Source organism: Dipodomys spectabilis, unplaced genomic scaffold, assembly GCF_019054845.1.
Source record: "Dipodomys spectabilis isolate Male_0828 unplaced genomic scaffold, ASM1905484v1 ptg000004l, whole genome shotgun sequence".
Lineage (NCBI taxonomy): Eukaryota > Metazoa > Chordata > Mammalia > Rodentia > Heteromyidae > Dipodomys > Dipodomys spectabilis.
In genome coordinates, this window is record NW_024870681.1 from 16590001 (window position 1) to 16609172 (window position 19172).

Consider the following 19172-nt stretch of genomic DNA (forward strand, 5'->3'; position numbering starts at 1 on the left):
ATTTACTTATATGTTTATAATTAATTCTAGCTTCCATATATGAGGGAAAATGTGGAACTTATTTTTTTGTCGGTCGTGGGGCTTGAACTCTGTGCCTGGGTGCTATCCCTCAGCTCTTCAGCTCAAGGCTAGCGCTCTACCACTTGAGCCACAGCACAACTTCTGGTTTTCTGGTGGTTTATTGAAGATAAGAGTCTCATGGAGTTTCCTGCCCAGGCTGGCTTTGAACCGCGATCTTCAGATCTCAGCCTCTTGAGTAGCTAGGATTACAGGCGTGAGCCACCAGCACCTGGCTACTTAACATAATTTTTTTTTCTAGCTCCTTCCCTTTCTTTGCAGATGATACAGTGTCATTCTTTCTAAAGGATGAACGAAATTCCATTGTGTATGTAAATCACATTTTCTTGATCCATTGGTCCATTGAGGGATATCTGGGCTAATTCTATACCTTGGCTATGGTGAATAGTGGTACAATGAACAATGGTTGGGCTAGTGGCTTTACTGTATCCTGATAATACCTGAAACCATGAAACTATTATATGAAGGAGGAGAAACATTAGGACTCCTTGGCACAGGTAAGAACTTTCTGAGCAAAGATCCAGAAGCACAGCAAGTCAAAGACAGACTTCATAAACAGATTGCATCAAACTTAAAAGTTTCTGCAAGGCAAAGGACATAACTAACATCCTAAAAAGACAATCTACAGAAAGGGAGAAGAATTTTGCTACTCTTCATCAGACAATGGCCTTATTTATATCCAAAATATACAGAGAGCTTAAAAACTAAACTCTCAAAGAAACAACACTCCAATTAATAAATGGGCTAAAGAGCTACAGAGGGACTTCTCAGAAGAAATATAAATGGGCAATAGACACTTGGAGAAATGCTCAACATCTCTGGCTATAAAGGAAATGCAAGTCAAAACAACATTGAGATTCCATCTCGCCCTAGTTAGGATGACCATTATCAATAACAGATGCTGCTGAGCACACAGACAAAAGGGAACTTTAAAACAGTGTTGGTGAAATGTAAACTTGTTCAGCCACTCTGAAAAGCTGTATGGAAGCTCCTCAAAAAAACTAAACATAGAACTACCCTATGATCTAGCAATTCTACTCCTGGGCATTTATCCAGAAAAGCCAACTATTTTTGATCCAACCAATTTGTATGTTAAAGTAACAGGCCTACATGAGTTGAGGGTGGTACTCAGTGGTAAAGTGGCTCTGGGTTCCGTTCTTAGCACTACCACCACCACCAAAAAACAAACAAACAACAACAACAACAACAGACTATATCTAAAAACTAGAATAGTGAAGAATAGTGATAGTAAAATATCAACTGTCACAGTTATTAAAGTATTTAAAAACCTATGAATATTCAAGCCTATCTCCAAAGTACATTGGGGGGGAGGGGAGGTCATAGAAACTGTTACCCCAAATGTGTTCCTAGGTATGCTATGTGTGATAGAGGATGGGAGAAGGTGTCTCTGACCTGTCTTGAAGTCCCTCAAGTGATAGGCTGTCCTGTCCCATAATCAGAGGAAGATTGTTCCTCAGAGAAGCCATGAAGATTTGACACAAACAGCTCTTGATGATGACCATTTATTATTACCTTGCACCAAGGTGATTATCATTAAATCATACCTGCTTGCTGCCAAATGACATTCCTACATATCTGTTCATCCCTGACTAGATCGAAGAATAAAAACACAGCTTTCCATAATTCTGTACGTCTCTATTTCTGGAGCCTCCATGAATTTGTCATATTTTTCATCTGTGAACTAAAGAGCAAACTAATGAAAATCAGTACTAATGAAGGAAGCAATTATAAGTCATCAAAGGACAAATCATTAAAAAAAAATAACAAAAATAAGCAATGTATGCATGATGGAAAATTTTTCCACTCTTCTTTTTGCAAGAAAAAGAAGAGTGCTAATGATTTAGAAAACATATGAACATAATCAATGTATTTTTAATAAGAGAAATAAACCCTTATCTAGACTAACGCAGAGAGAAAAACAATAAAATGAAAAAAACACACACAAATATGCCAGATTAAAACAAGGAGTTGCTCCAGGATAATTAGAACTATAACCCTTTTGTTTAATAAAGTTTTTTTTTTAATAAAAAGAAAAAAAAAGACTAAGTGTTAGAAATTCCTATATGAGTTTGGAGTCCAAATCTCAGTACTGGCACAATGTCTTACTACAGACAAAACTGTCTGGCTGAGAACTAGCAGGAAAGTATGAGAAAGTAAAGAAATAAACTCATATTAAAGCATGTGGGAGAAGCCAAGACTGCAGGATCTAGCTCATCAGAGAAGGGAACCCATTGGGGTGTTCCCAACACGTCTCCCTGAACTTCCTCTTAAGGAAGTTGCCAATTACTAACAACACAGAGCTGTCCAGACAGAACATGCAAGGGCAGAAAAACTAAGCACAGTACCCAGCATTTTAAATAATTAGGGAGGCACCTCATGCCCATTATTATCCTAGCTACTTACGAGGCTCAGATCTGAGGATCACGGTTCAAAGCCAGCCAGGGCAGGAAAGTTCGTAGATTCTTATTTCCAATTAACCACCAAAAAACCCAAAGTGGAGCAGTGGCTGAACGTGGTAGAGTGCTAGCCTTGAGCAAAAGAGCTCGAGGACAGTGCTCAGGCCCTGAGTTCAAGCCCCACAACCATCACCAACAGCAAGGAGTTAGAGAGAGAAAATTGGGTCTCAGAGCTACTACAAGATCCTAGATAGAAGAAAAAGGCAAAGAAGGAAGCCTGACACCTGAGCAGACATGTTCCTCAGTGCCTTCAACATTTTGTAGTAACACACTCCCAGACTCTGAAGACAGCATGGAATTCAATGAAAAAAGGCAGCTTCTAATTGCCCATTTCTATGAATTCCCAAGATGGAAATATTTTCTCGGAAGTGTTGTCAAGGACGGAAAAGAAATGTCATCAAAACAATTCCTTGGGAAAAAACAAGATTCTGTCAGAAAAGATAAAATGTCAACCGTTCATCTTTGATATCCTGTTTTGCTTTATATTGCTCAGAAGGAATAAGAAACTTACCTTTTCAAAATAAACATACACCCCACACTCCAAAAACAGAAAGTGTGTCATTTTAAAACACTGACTTGATGAGAAAATTAGCTGGAACAGGCAGCTGTTGCTTTCTTTTTAAAAATATTTCTTGAAATACAATTCTTGTACCATGCAATGGAACTATTAAAAGTATAAAATCCACTGAGTTTTTTAGTATTATATTTGTGTGTGTATGATGGTGTGTGATGGTGTATGTGTGTGTGTGTGTGTGTGTGTGTGTGTGTGTGTGTGTGTGTTGTACGTGTTGTGTGTGTGTTGGTCCTGGGTTTAAATCAGGGCCTAGGTACTGTCCCTGCCCTTTTGTGCTCAACACCAGTGCTTTACCACTTGAGCCACAGCTCCACTTCGGTCTGGCTTTTACCTGGGCTACCTTTGAATAGTAATCCTCAGATCTTAGCCTTCTGATTAGCTAGGATTACAGGCATCAGCCATTAGTATCTGGCTCAATTTTAGAACTTTTCATCACCTCAAAAGAAAACACTGGACCAGGAGCCTGTGGCTCATGCCTGTAATCTTAGCTACTCAGGAGGCTGAGATCTGAGGATCGCGGTTCAAAGCCAATAAACCACCAGAAAACCGGAAGTGGCATAGTGGCTCAAGTGGTAGAGCACTAGCCTTCAGCTGAAGAGCTGAGGGACAGCGCTCAGGCCCAGAGTTCAAGTCCCATGACCGACAAAAAAAAAAAAAAAGAAAGAAACATTGATATGTGGAAGCTAGACCATGATAAATTATACAGGACTCTAAGCATTCACATGCAGTAAGACTTCAAAGGACGATACTCTTGGGAGAGGAGCACAAAGGTGCAATGCCTATGTGCACCTGATGCTAACCAGTGTCTTTTTTTTTTGAGGGGGGGGTCCGGTTGTGGGGCCTGATCTCTGGGCCTGGGCGCTGTCCCTCAGCTCTTCAGCTCAAGGCTAGCGCTCTACCACTTGAGCCACAGCACCACTTCCGGCCTTTTTTCTTTTTGCTTATGTGGTGCTGGGGAATCGAACCCAGGGCTTCAGGCATGCAAGGCAAGCGCTCTACCACTGAGCCACCTTCCCAGCCCTAACCAGTGTCTTCTAAGTTGGAGTTTATTCAATTGACCATTCGGGGCTAACTCAGCTCAGGAGTAAACAGCCTGAAACTCAAATAGCTCAGGGTTTATAAAGGCAAAAAGATGCATTCTTTTAGAATAGATGCAAGCAAGCGGGTAGCAGAATTTAGCAGTTATTTTGCAAGTACATAAATCACAAACATTCTTGAAACAACTGAAACCATAAATACCCCTTTCAGCAAAGGGCAGTTCCTGGTTTTGAGGCCAGGTATATCTGTTTTCTCAAAACTTCTGGGTCGCCCCTGGTCCAGAGAATCCCTATGGTGGATACTGATTGTTTTACTACTACTTACTGAATTCCAATAACTGGGTGTTTAGCTCACTAATTTACATCAAGCCTTTAGCTTTGGAATTTTCCCTTTTAATGACTAGCCTTGAGTTTTGTTTTGTTTTGTTTTCTAAAGGGAGATCCTGCCTTTCGAGTTTGGCCCTATTCTTAAAAATCAATAATTTTGTTCTGTTTCTAATTTCATATTTTATTTTCTTTTTGGGGGGAGGGGGTCATCACAAAATAATATTTATTGAAATGAACTCCAGGAAATAGAAACAAGAGGTCTTTTTTTTTCTTTGTTGCTGTTTTTGTTTTGGTTTTTTCTTTTCCTTTGTGCCAATCCTGGCCTGGGCTTTGTCCCTGAGCCTCTTTGTGCTCAAGATTAGCACTCAACCACTTCAGCCACAGCTCCACTTCTGGCTTTTTTCTGAGTAGTTTATTAGAGGTAAGAGTCTCTCAGACTTTCCTGTCCTGGTAGGCTTTGAATCCTGATCCTCAGATCTCAGCCTCCTGAGTTGCTAGCATTCATTACAGGAGTAAGCCACTAGTGCTCAATTCATTTTTTTTTCTTTTCTTTTCTTTCTCGTTTGTTCATGTATCTGTCTTTGGGAGGGTAAGGGGGGGACACAGAAATGAAGGGACAAAGGACAAACAAATGCTGCCCTGTTAGCCCAGGAGCCTCCTCCCTCATAGCTTAGCATGCTCTTTCCCAAGGCAACAGTAAGGCTCATGTAGTAAAGCCAGCAAATGATCAGCCCCTACCTCCCTTTCCCAGAGAGAGCACCCTGTTGAGATAGCTATGACCATACATAATAAAGCAGCGAGATCCCCCAAATCCCAGAGGTTATAAAAGATCGCCTGAGAGAATAGCCCCTCACCTGGTGAGATGAGGTTTTGCAGGTCCCTTATGGCAATAAACCTTTCCTTTCTTTGTTCTTTCTACCTGGATGTCCGAGTGGTTTTCTGGCTGAGTCTAATATACTCATAACAGGAGTGCATAAGCTGGGAACTAGGTTTATCTTGGTGAATTTGCTCATCTGAGCTTCCTGGGAGCCTGGTTCTCAATCGCCTCTGTGCTAGTCACCCTCTCACCCTCAGGGTTGCAACCCTAGGGGCCCGGATTCCTGCCAGACTGACATAGCCACCACAAGGCCTCCCTCCTGCCACCCAGTGCTCTCCCATGTCCAATTCACAGGCCTTCATTCATCTGCATGGGGTAAACAGACTTGGGATTCCTATGGTGACATTCTTTTCTTTGATTCAGACTTGTAGTGCCAACTTTTCTTTAACCCACACCCCAAAGCCCCGGTACCAGGCTGGTAGTCTCCAGCTGAAGGCTTAGGGTCTGAGATACAGGTCTAGGACCCAGACCTGAGGCTAAGGGCACAAGGGTCAGGTGACATCTACCAATGCCTCCCACCACACTCTCCCTAAAACCAAAACACTCTGGGGATGCCTTGATTGTTTTGGCCTTAGATCATGTCACCAGTGGGTAATGATTCTCAATCTAAGATCCCATATTACTCCCCGCCTGGGGTGTATATGGCCAATATGCTTTCTCTCCACCTAGCTCCTGGCCTTACGCGCCGGCACCTCATTGATTTGTACAACTGAGCATGGCCTGATTATGACCTAGGAAACCCATCCAAATGGCTGCTTAAGGGTACCTTTAACCCCATGATTATTCGGGATTTATACAACTATTGTGAGCACTTGGAAAATGGAGCACATCCAGGACTTCCCTTTTCTTCACTCTCTCTCTCTCTAACTCCCTCCAGACTAAAAGTCATCTCTCTGCAAGCTAAAAATCATTTAAATCCTTCTCAAGGCCAAACTGTCTTCAAACTCTCTCCCTCCCGCCTTCCCTGCTATTCCCATTGCCACTGCCGCCATTGCCTCTGACTTCTCAACCCCTCCCCCTTCCAACTTCTCAGGGTCCCAGCCGAGGCCACGGGCAGCTCCCTCCTCCCTCCCTCCGACACCACGGGCAGCTCCCAATGCCCCCTCAGCCCCTGCTCCCACCCCAGCTCTTGCCCCTGCCCCTCTTCAGCAGCTCCTCCTATGGCTCCTCCCTGGGTGGTCCCTTCCCAGCCCCTTCTCCCACTTCACTCCCTCCCATCTTCTCAATGGTTTCTCCTTCTCATGGAGTTCTCAAGTCTGGGATCAGCTCCATCTCTGTCTGTCTCTGTCTCTCTCTCTCTTCAAACTGGAGATTATTTCCTACTAAAGTGCCTTCACTCCCACTGACAACCATTTGACTTGTGCCCAGAGAGTCAGGTGCAGGCAGGGTCCCAGGGATACCTTTCCTCTCCCCACCACCCCTAGCCCCAGATTCCCTCTCAAGGTCCAGCTATCCTGGATCAGTGGTTCCTCATGTACATTCTTCCTCTCAGCAGCCAGTTTGGAGTCTCTAACCTAAGACTGTTGGTCTACTACAAACTCCTACTAACCTCTGTCCCTGTCTCCCTGCCTGTCTCTCTGTGTGGGCATAAACGTTACATTTCTCTGGCTAACACCTTCTTCCCTTCTAGATCGTAAATAAATGGGCCTCTGCCCCGTCTCTGTCATTAATCCATCCCTGACAGTGGCTGGCTGGCTAAGATACTGGACCAGCTGCTCTGTTTTACTGCTTTTCCTTTTCCTGCTCTCTCTTTTTCCCACCCCAAAATGTTTTTGGGTCTCAGACCATAATTCAATTATTTTCTCTTTCCTGAGTTCACCCACTTTGGTATCTGAATTCTTAATTTCTCCCTTAAGCCAAACTCCTCTAGGAGGCTACCATATAAAAAATCCCTCTCTCTTGCCTCTTCCCTATCTGGACAGCTCTATCCAATCACCTCCTCTCATTAAAAACCTGCTCAGCAACCCCCTCCCCTAATTCTCTTTACTGGCCTTGGAAACTGACACCTAGGAAAAGACAGAAGACACCTGATGGGTTTCTATAACCTCCCACACTCTTCCACCAAGCTAACTCTTCTTCACTCTTCTAGGTATTAAAATATCAATTTCTATTCATAAGCCTTGCTAACAGAATCACCGCCCCTCTTCACAGGCCATGTAAGCTGAGACCTGACCATCTAATATATTTTGTTAGCAACGATGTCTAAACTTATTCTATTGTCAAATTTCTAATTCTAAGTAACTACTTACCATCCTGGTACCTCTTGCTGGGAGGAAATTCTCTACCTAGTGCTCTGTGTTAGGTTTTTAAAAAGAGGTAGCCGAGTAAGAACAGCACCACGTCCGTGGTATTCAGGTAAGGGGTAGGTTTATTCATCGTTCTGGCTGGCACCAGGCCAACTTGGCCCTCCATGCAGCTGGGAAAGGCCTGGGAAAGATCTGGGAAGAAGGGCATCTGGGCCAGGGCTAGACCTTATCTAGGGTATGGGTGGAGAAAGGTGTGGCCACATCAAATTCAGATGTGACCTCAGCGGATGCGATGTGACCTCTTCCAGGTGTGCCAGTTGCCTAGGTAACGCAGGTACTGGGTGGAGACTTTGCTGCGAGGAGGGTGGAGTCTGCTCGCCATCCAGGAGAAGACCTTACACTCTGATTCTGCAATAATTAACTTTCTAAATGGCTTAAATCGGAAGCCTCTCAATATACCCTATTTAGGCCTGGAACAGGTCAGGCATCAAGAAGACACCATGCCATATGCCTCCATGTTCATGTCCTATGGCTTATCTCCTGGATCATTCTTCTCTGTCCCACTTCAGCTCTCCATTTGAGCTGAATTAGTGTGTTGTTATTGTTTTGTTTTTTTTCTTTCTATCCTCTCTGGCCTATTTCCTAACTGTACTAAGTGTATCAACAGGCTCCAAGATTTGGTCCTTCAAAATGGGGCTTCTCCTCTTTCCCACCTTATTATAAACTCCTTGACAAATTCCAGAGCCCTGTGGTCTTTCTACCACTCTGACAGCCTGCTCATTGATGCCGGATATACCATCCAAGCATCTTTTTGGAGTCACTCAAAAATCTTCCAAAAATCTCTGATGTCTCTGTCCTGTTTTATGTTTATAGGTTTTCCCAAAGACCTGGGGATTAATCCTTCTGTTTGGACTTGTGTCTCTAGGGGGAAAATCAGAGTCTACTAAGTGCTATGTCTCCTTCTGCAAGAAGGCAGTTGGGAGTTTGAAGGCAGCTGAGAGCCTGGTTCAAACACCTAACCAAATGCCTGGCTAACACAATCAAGCCCTGAAAACATGAGCTCCAGCTGAAGTGCTTTGTTAAAAAAAAAAAGGTTTTGTCTTAAATCTTGATCATTGGCAACAGATCTCCTGCCACTAAAAATTACTCACACTTATCTATTCATGGTCAAGATAAAAACTGTCAGCATGGTGAAAAAGAGGTAGTCCCACATCTTTGATGAAGAAAAACATGTAAACGAGAGGAAAGTTAGTAAAAAGGCCTTGAAAAGGGAAACTGAGGAAACACCTTTGGATAAGAAAGTATTTGGAAAGTAAGAACTGTCTTAAATGTTTGTTCCAAAATAGAAAAGATAGAAATTAAGACAAACTCCAGAAGGTCCTAGTAAGTGGCAGATGGTATGAGTATGTCATAAATTCGTGTGTAAGATAAAGCTTATTAAAACTGGTATGTAATTGAGTTAGTTGTGATTTAAATACTGATGTAAAACCAGCATGTCATTCTTTAGGTCCATCTAAAGTCAAGTGTCTTTAACCATTCTGTGTATAAATTTGTAAGCAACTGAGCAGGAGATTTGACAATCCATCTGAGGGACGTGGCCTGGACCACGTCCTGATTACCTCCACCATGGTAGACTGTATTCCTGACTGACTCCATCACACATAGCTGATTCTTCGTGGAAGACTGCTTTAGATTTACAAAAACTAAGACTTTTGTGGGACACTCTCTGTCAACCTTACCCAGCCTGGCCTGAAAATGCTGGCTATGTTGCTATGCTATTGAAACAGGTGTAGGCCAGGAGAGCCTCTTGTGAACTTTGGTTATCAGGTTTTCCAGGCAGCCAAACTATATTATATCTATGCTAACACTCTTATCCCATCTATTGAGTTTTGTCATTGCAGAGTTCTGGCAAGTATTTGTTGGTCAATTCTGGACAGAGTGCAAGTAAGCTCTGCTTGTTCCCATTGATATCCTTGTTGCTTTAATTGGAAATAATAAAGGATTTTTGTGGCAAAGATTGTAGTTCAAAGCCTGCCTGGGCAGAAAAATCCCTCCAAGACTCCCATCTCCCAACTAACCAGCAAAGACCCAAGCTGGAAGCATGGCTCAAGAATTAACCAGCCAACTGCTAAAAGTGGCACTGTGACTCAAAGTGGTAGGGTGCTAGCCTCAAGCAGAAGTGCTTAGGGATGGTGCCCAGGCCTTGAGTTCAAAGCCCATGAATGCCAACTGGGATGAGTTATCCCAGCAATGAGCAAATCCCAGGATGAGGCCAGTCCTGACAACAAAAACTGTGGACAGGAGTAAAAGGAAATGATGTCACATCAGCCACTTTGTGCTTGCCCTTTCAAAATTAACCAGAGCTGGGAGATCGAAGGAAATAAATTAAAAAGCTTGTCCATCTAATGTCCATACCTGTCTACCTTCTAACTGGATAGGAATTTACATTCTTGCCTTTGTGACCTGCTATTTGTATCGATAGTGAGTCTTAAGACTCAGGGCTGTTCGCTTTGGCAGCTTCCTGGGTCTCTTATACATACCCTGTAATTCAGGATATCTACCAAAGCCTCCACTCAAGCCCCTTAACCACCCCAACCCAGCCCCAGTTTCTGACTGAAGACTGGCAAAGGGATCCTTCACATCCATCCCAGGGGACCATGCAGAAGCAGGCAGGAACAGGAGAAAGATTATGTTAAGGTTTATTAGAGGAGCCATATTTCCCCCAAGAGGGAGCACATGGCCTGTCCCTACTAGGTAGCAGCAGGGTCTGGGGGTAGGAAGTGAGGTAGATGGGAGCTCAGGTTGGGTCTGGATGGAGAGAGGGAGTGGCCAGCTGTATGGCGGGAACTCCAGGGCTGAGAGGAACTCCGTCTGGGTGGAGCTGAGGACCAAAAGTGGGCTAACAACTAGTCTAGCATGCTCTCCCCTACCTAGCTGTCAGATGTCCAAAGTAGCTAGGGACATTTTCCACCACCTCTGTGACTGCCTGAAACACAGGAGATAAGAACTAGCCAAGTCATTCAATTGTTATGTTTCTGCCCCAAATCCTTCCTTTTGCTGTTTGTGTGCTCTCTTTTAATTATTGCCCAGCCCCTGCCTCATGAGATTTCTTCCAGACTTCATTCAAGGACTCGCATCTACCACCAAGGGACAGCTGTGTTGCCTTCTCCCGGAGGGGAGGCATCTCCGCCTCTTACCCCTAATGTCAATGCCCTTTGCCAGCAGAAAGCTGGAGGTGTAAGATCCACCCGGGATGGGCCCTGTGCGCATACCTGTCTGTACAGGTCCAAGGCTGCCCCCTACTGGATTCATCTTGGCACATCAAGTGCCACTGGCTTAACCAGCCTTTTCACTCCTGTGTAAACCAGACCACACAAGCCAACTTGGATCTATCCAGTCATTCTCTCATCACAGAAACACCAGGCGCTAAAGATAGCAAGGGCAGAAACATCGTCAGCCATCCTAGCCACCCCAAACAAGTAACATTTAACCCATTTCCTCTTGGGGTAGGTTTAGAAACAGTACCCCTGCCAGACTGGCCCCTGTCTCATGAGATATTGGCAACCTAAAATACCAATATGGAGAATCCTTCTCGGAGTCCTTGCAGGACCACATGCATTATAACATCTGGTTTCACCTGTCCCCAACTTTTGTCTGAGGCAGGAACTGAAGACCGGACATGGGCTCAGGCCCTGCTTGCTTCTGGTGTGCAAACCTGCAGCAGATATAAATACCATCTATGCTGGCTCCTATAATTGGGGTGAAGTAAGGAGGTCAGGTCTGGCCAGCGCCATATTAGCCACATGGTGGATGGTTGGGTCTGGCATCTTGTCTTCATGCTGGGGAAGGGAACCCCTCCCCCCCCCATCATCTGCCTCCCAAGTAATGGGCATGCCTAGACCCCTGGAAGCAAGGGCAGGCACTTGGCTGATAGGTTGCTGAATCTGTCAGTCTAGTGCCTGGGACTGGGAATTTCCTGAGGATCTGTCCCCTGGGCGCTGGCCTATTTAGGCCCGGACCAGCCTAGCCTCCAGACTCCGTGCCATGTGTGTCTCTGTGATAGTCCTGTGTCCTGTGTCCTGGCTTGTCTCCAGTCATCAGGGAGTCCCAATTCAGCTCTCCATTGGAGGCTTGTTGGTATTGTTCTTGTTATTTATTTCCTCTTTAGCATGTTTCCTAGCTGTGTGATGTGTATTTGCGTGCTGCAGGCCTTTGTAACAACTGGCAGCCTGCAGCCTGTTCACTGTATAATAAAGACTCCAATATTCTATATTTTCAAATGTGGCTTCTGGGCTGATTCGCCTTACAACAGGGAAAGCCTTCGTGTGAAGGACCAGCAGATGCTCTGATGTTACGCACACCCCAGGTTATAACGCCAGAAAATTACACTTGTGCCCAAGTTCAAAATTGCACCCGTGGCTGTATAGAACTAAAGAGGGGCAACTTTGCTTGTACCAACTATTGTAAGGTGAATCATCCCAGAAGCCACAGTTTAAAATATAGAATATTGGAGTCTTTATTATACAGTGAACAGGCTGGAGGCCACCAGTTGTTACAAAGGCCTGCAGCACACAAATACACATAACACAACTAGGAAGCATGCTAAAGAGGAAAGAAATAACAAAAACAATACCAACAAGCCAATTCAACTCCAATGGAGGGTTGAATCAGGTTGCCATGATGACTGGAGATGAGCCAGGAGACACAGGACATAGGACACAATCAGAGACACACATGGCATGGAGTCTGGAGGCTAGGCTGGTCCGGGCCTAAATAGGCCAGTGCCCAGGGGACAGATCCTCAGGAAATTCCCAGTCCCAGGCACTAGACTGACAGATTCAGGAACCTATAAGCCAAGTGCATGCTCCTGCCTCCAGGGGGTTCAGACACACCCATTACCTGGGAGGCAGGTGATGGAGGGTGGAGGTTCCTTCCCCAGCATGAAGACAAAATGCCAGACTCTAGCATCCACCATGTGGCCAATATGGCGCCTGCCAGACCTGACCTCCTTACTTCACTATGCATGCATCTTATATGCTAAGGGCCACATTTCCTTACCCAATGGCTGGGTATTTTTTTTAACCTGTGAGAGTTATACTCTTAATTATATCCCTGCCAATCTGCTTCATAGCTCCCAATGCTGTCTAAGCCATCTAGCTGTTGTACCACCCCACAAGGAGCTCTTCCAGCCTCAGTAAGTGGTCTAGTGCTGAATGAGAACTGTACATTGCCCTCACTTTTTCTTTGCTTGTGATACCAGGGCTGGTGGCAGGAGCCTATATGTTTGGCATGCGTTGTGGCAAAAAGCATTAACTATACCTCCTCTGCCATTGCATTGCTGTTCTTGACAATCATACTGCCTTGATTACTCTTACTCCACCACTAAAGGTAGGAAGAGATAAAAAAAAAAACTTGTGCTCCTGTGATCTAACTGATAGAAGCTATGTCATCAAGGAACAAGTCAAACATCTCAGAAAACTTTCCTCCCTGGCTCATGCCTATCTTGGGTCCCTTAATTGCATTTTTTTGCCTCATACAAATTGTGCCTTGCCTATTCTGGGGCATCTTTATGGGAAAGATGAGACTTTTCACCCATCAATCAAGGAGATGCTCCTAGCAGAGTGCCTGGTCTAGTGTCCTTGTTGACCCCTTTCTCAGCAGGAAGCAGCTCCAGGAGAAATGACCTTTGCCCCTGCTCCCTACCGGGTACCACCCTCATCCAATTATTAAACCAAAGAGTGCGGGATGTTAGCCCAGAAGCCTCCTCCCTCATGGCTTAACATGCTCTTTCCCAAGGCCACAATAGGTCCATGTAGTAAAGGCAGCAAAAGCAAGCATTAAGGGCAGGGGGGTATGGCTCAAGTAGCCCAGTAAGCCATGAGGCTCTCTTCAAATCTCAACACCACCAGCAAAAAAGTTTAAAAAGGAAAAACCTTATACCCTTTAGCCTCTTAAAATTTGTGCTCCCACCTCAACTCCTTGGCCCTCACTGACCATTAACGTATTGTTGTCTCCACAGATGTCTCTGTTGTGGACCTTCCTAGGAATCAGTCAACAGCCTGACTTGGCAGCCTGACTTGATAGCATCCATTGTCAGTGCTCTCCCATATGTAGGCAGGTGGCAGTACCCCTTCCTTTTCAGGGACAATTTTCTAGTGTGAATGTGCCTCATTTGCTCATTTATATCATTTGTGTGTTTATCTCCTGATAGTCATTTCTGTTATTTTTTCCCACTCAGGGGGCACTGTCCGTATGTGTGCATAATTCTGTGCTGTTGTAAGTGCTCATTCCGCTCATTCCCTTGGGCTTCATGCCTGGGGAATAAGTTGCTGGGTCACAGGTTAACTCCGTTTCATTCTTTAAGCACAGCTGGCAGATGTCCCACAGTAGATTCACCACTTAGATGACCAGATGAGAGTTCTTCAGTATCAGCAGCTGAACACACTTGAGGACAGAGCATTAGTTTCCTTCCCTGTGAGAAAACAACCTGGCACAACCTAAAAGAGGGAAGATGTGTTTGGGTTCATAACCCATGGTGGGGTGGATTCAGATTGCTGGCAATTGAAGCCACACAAATGGAATCTGTGAATAAGGGCTGCTGCTGCATTTTCTGTGAGGTACAGCTTGGGTGTGCCCTCCCACCCGCCTCCCACGGTAAAACAAGATGATGTGTGTGGACTAGAACCTTGTTCTCTTTCCCTAAGCACACCCAGCTATTAAACTACACTAATTTCTTACCCATGGCTCTATTATTCCCAACAAGGCCTAGGTCATAAATGGCTCTGCCAACCACATTCTGACTCCTTTGAAAGAATACCTTTCCTGGGCAGTTCTTGATGTGGGCTTAGAATCCAGGCACACAACCTCTCCCCCACCTCCTTGATGTACCAGTCCCTGATTTCCTGCAAATACACCTAGAGTATAGCTCACATCTGGAGCTTCTTCCCAATTGTGTTTCACCATGACCTCCATTTTCTCTCTTCGACGGTGCCTTTACTCTTGGATTTCTTCACTTTGTTGCAAATGAAGTGAGCTCCTTGGGAAGAGATTAGGAGCCATCAGCTGGTGATCAGTGGAATGGAAGCATAGGCTTTACAACATCATCTTTCTGGAGTGAGCATCACTGATTCCCCCATGCATTTCGTGGCCGTGTGTGTCACTGTAACCCCACCTGCCTGAGTCTGAAGTACAGCAACTACTGAAGGCCTTGGATGGAAGAAGCTCTTCTATTACAGGTGTTCACACAGAAGGAGAGCCTCTGGCACCAGCAGGTGTCACAGAAGGGTCTTCCTCTTCAAAGCATGGTCCATGTCCTAGAGGCGAGAGCAGCATCTGGGAACTAACTGGACATGTTGAATCGCAGGCTCCACTCCAATCTAGACAGGTGGGAGCCTACACTATCCAAGCTCCTGGTGAGTCAGGATCATAACAAATCTGAGAAGCCCCAGACCAGCACTGAGGATCATCCCTGGCCATGTTGCTACAACCACCATCACGGATGATTAGAATTCAAATATCCGGGGTAGGGTCTTCTGGAGCTGCAGGCAGGCAGTGGAGGGTCCCTGTGTCCTTCTTCATACCTCCTCCTCATTCTCTGCTATGGTAATATCTGTGAGGACTACTCTAACTCCAAGTTTCCCACCATCCCAAGCACTTTCCCCATAGCCCTTCCTTTAATCCCCACCCTCTAACCTTGGCCCTGGAATCCCCAGATTATAGATATGAATCTAGAACCTCCTCCAGCTGGGAATTTTGTCATTCTTCATTGATGTCTTGAAAGGCTGAAAGGCTAAGCAATCCTGGGGAAGATCGAATGCATCATCAGCTCAAGACACTGTAGAGGCTCAAGACAAAGTTGATGTGTAAACATTATGAAAGAGACAGATGCTGGATAACATGGATGGCCCAGCCCTGTCTCTAGATGGTGTTAGGAGCCCAGCTGGTACTCAGTCGCGGTTTCTCTGAACGCCTGGTCCCATATCTCCACCATTCAGGCCCTTTACCATGGTACACATCAGTGAGTGCTACTCCGTTCCAGTGTTCTCTGAGTACCAGGGCAGCTCAGGGCAAGCCTCTGTGTTCCCCTTGTGGGTCATTATGTAAGAGGCAACTGAAAAGCTACTTTTGCTGGGCCCCTGTGACTTCACTACACTAGACACTCAGCTCTCCTACTATGTATTTGTGTTCTCTGACCTGAGTTCTTCTTTCCTACAGTCATTGCCATCACTTTGGGTTCCAGGAAAGACAGAATCCACCCATAAGCACCCTGTGACCAAAGGCAAAACTGTGCCATTTCTCAGGCATCTTCTTACCATCTTGAAGAGGACAGTCAAAAGCTATAAATCACCCACCAGGCCTTACGAGAGTCAAAGACTGAGCATATCACCCACCAGGCCTGTGACTTGGGACTGTGTTAACTGTGTATACCTTTCTCACCCAAAGGCGGCTGAAGATGAACTCAAGTGCTGTCTTCTTCCCATGACTGCCATATAATAAATCTCCTTTCTCTGCCTTTCACTGTATCTCTTTATTTGGGATTATGTGACTCCTGGGGTTTAAGTCGGTGGAGGTGGGGGGGGGGGGGGTCTAAAAACCCAGTTTCCATTCCAGAACAGAACGTAAGGGAAAAGGTGGTACTCAACCCAGGTTCCCTCTATTCCATTTGCAGCTATGACGGCCAACTCTATCTCATTGGCAGCCATGGTACCACCGGGCTGGATGTCTGAGGGCATCGTGGCACCCTACCCTTTAACACAGTTATGAGTCTGGTCTCTCAACATCATCTGTCAACCCAAATTACCACTTCCACCCGACTCATTTTCTATCAAAGCCTTTATCATCTCACCTTGTGCCCTCACCCAGGTCCCACCAAAAAACAAACCAAGAGAGAGATCCGTGAGTTACTCTGATGTTTATTTCCATGCATCTTAGTCCACACAGTTGGTATAAAATCAGAAAAAGCAAAAGCAACAGCATATAAAGGTCTGGAGTCTTAGCATCACAAGGCACCGTATATACATCTACAGTTGGTGGCCAATAGAAATCATCGCCAGACAGTCCTTGAAGCTACAGAACATTCTAGACCCAGCCAAGCCTGGGAGCTCAAGGGTCCCAAGGGTCTAGACACTTGTCCTGATGCTCTGACCGCTAAGCAACATATGGAAGTGATCGAGGCTTTAAGATGTACTCATGATAGTAACAGAAGCAGCCTAGCTGGGTACAAAAGCAGTTATGAGTCATTTACACAATGCAGAATTCTGCACGTCCCCATTCTGCTTTTCTGTGGTAAGATGGTTAATTGAATTTCCAGTGAGTCGTTTAGAGGATTAGTGAGAATAAGGAATGGTAAATCCATAGCACCATTTCACAGATTTCTTGTCACCCACGACTTCTCATTTCAGATGTGTGACCGAGCTATTCCACCTGGAAGGGCAAATATTCCAAAGCCACAAGCCGTGTTTCTGCCAAGGGCTCCAGTCTGAGCATTTGGTTGGGTGCTGAGGGCCCCACAATGAGATTTAGATCATGAATACCCCGTGTCCCGAGCCTTGCTCTCTCCCATCCACCCACACACACATGATAAGGCTTTGGAAGGCCACTGGGGGTGAGTCCCTCATACTTTGGTTGACTAATAGGGTGGAGTGGGAGGGAGGTATTTTCATTTAGATGAAAGCCAAGGGAGGGGGTAAGTTTATTTCTGGGCAAAAATAAGAGACTGAAAAAAAAAAACGAAAACAATACTGAGCTTGATTACACTGTTAGGATGTAAAAGTTCCTTAGCTACATCTTTAGGGTTCAACACGAAGGCTGATGGTCAACACACAAAGCAAACAATACTATGTACATATATGTAAAAAGTGTTATAAATAGGTTTTATAAACCGTAGATATTATATACATCTTCAATCGACAGCAATGCCCTCCCCCCCCCCTTACCTTCTCAACTGTTTTAGGTTTGGTTTGGCTTTAAGTCGGGGTTTGGGGCTAGCTCGGATTTTGGTGGTTGGTTGTCGTTTCCTGATTTCCCTCCTTCCCTCTCTCCCTGCTCATGCTCAGAGCCTCCCAAGGACCCCCCGGGGCCCCTCCACGGAGGCACCTCATTCACGTTTCCGCAAGATCACGTAGATAACCCCACTGAGCAGGGCCAGCGGGAAGGCCACCCAGGCCAGGATGTAGGCAAAGCCGTAGGAGTAGTCAGTGTTGAGGTGCCATTCGGAGTGTCTCACTGTGTAGATGGAGGCCGCGCTCATCACACATAGACCTGGGGGAGAGGACAGCAACAGCGGGTGAGAAAGGTCTGGTGAGTCATCCCTCCAGAGCATCCCTAGGGACAGCACTGGGCAGGAAGCATGTTTCTCACCATGGAGAGAACCTGCTTCTGGGTTCAAATCCGAGGGGAGTCTGCTGAAAACGATGGGAAAAACAAAGCTGCCTCCCACTGCCAAACTCCAGCCACCTAAACCGTGACCTTTGAGGGTCCTTGATAGGTTTTCTGCTCCATTCCATTCCATTTCTCTCCATTTCAATTTCACTATCAGTGATACCCAAACTATACAAGGTGGCCAATGAGTACTCAGACTGCAAGGTAGGCCCGCTTGTCTCCTTCCTAAAAATGACTGGGCATGGAACTTTCTAGAAGCCGCTCTACAGATGGGCAGTGGCATGACCTGAAACCAATGGGCGCAGAACAACACTGTGCCATAACTGGAGGTTTAATATGGAAGAGACATTGGGCTCTGTGCAGACCACAGGGCCGGGCTGGGGGGGAACTATGGTTCCCTTGGCAGTGTTACCCCAGGAAAGATGCCTGAAGCCCAAGATGGCTAGCAGGACATTAGTTCCACCGTGGGTCAGGGCCTCCCTGCTCCACCAAGGCTGCCCCTTGGTGTGGAAAGCGGAAAGGAAGTCCACGTGACAGTCAGTGTCCTTCCACAGGGAGGGGTCTGGTGACATCAACAGCCCATTCTGGAACCACACACAAAGCCCAACTGTTCCCTCCTGAAAACAGGGTCTTTGAACCGCTCTGAGAGACTCTATTATACACCCAGAGGGCCGCGTGGGACGCGTGTGTTTCCAAAGCTGGCCATGCCTGGGCCACCTACATCTAACCTCACTGCTATTCGGGTTACTGTCACATCGGACACTGCAACTTTGTTTGAACAAAGTACAGAAGTGGGACTGTGCCACAGCAGCGACCCTGATAGGATGGTACGTCTGTAACTCAGAACAGGGAGAGCTCCCACTCACTCGGCCCCCTTTGGAGAAAGCCACACAATAGTCTTAGAACAACAGTCGGATGGGATCCAGGACCTGCTGCTACCTACAGAAAATGGCCGGTGGATGGCTGTTTGGAGGAAAATAGCAATTTGAGCTGTTGGGAGATACTTGAGGCTAGACTTGAGGTCCAGCCATGCTCCCTAGCTCCCACCTTTCTAAAGTACTCCTTACTTCTTAAGAAATATTGAAGGCTGGTTGGGGAAGGGATGGGGGAGGGGAGTAACTTTGCTTAGAAGGAGAGCGCTTACCTAGCATGCTCAAGGTTCTAGGTTTCATCCCC

At 45.8% G+C, this 19172-nt stretch overlaps 1 protein-coding gene across 2 annotated transcripts in view; it reads right to left on the bottom strand.

The window, feature by feature from the left end:
- Positions 1–16512: 16512 nt before the first annotated feature.
- The window catches only part of Pmp22 (peripheral myelin protein 22), a 30204-nt gene continuing 27544 nt past the window's right edge, over positions 16513–19172 (bottom strand). For both annotated transcript variants that reach the window (XM_042691961.1, XM_042691951.1), the window contains exon 5: positions 16513–17876. In XM_042691961.1, the coding sequence (XP_042547895.1) occupies positions 17713–17876 (164 nt within the window). In that variant the 3' untranslated portion in view covers positions 16513–17712. The remainder of the gene's footprint in view (positions 17877–19172) is intronic.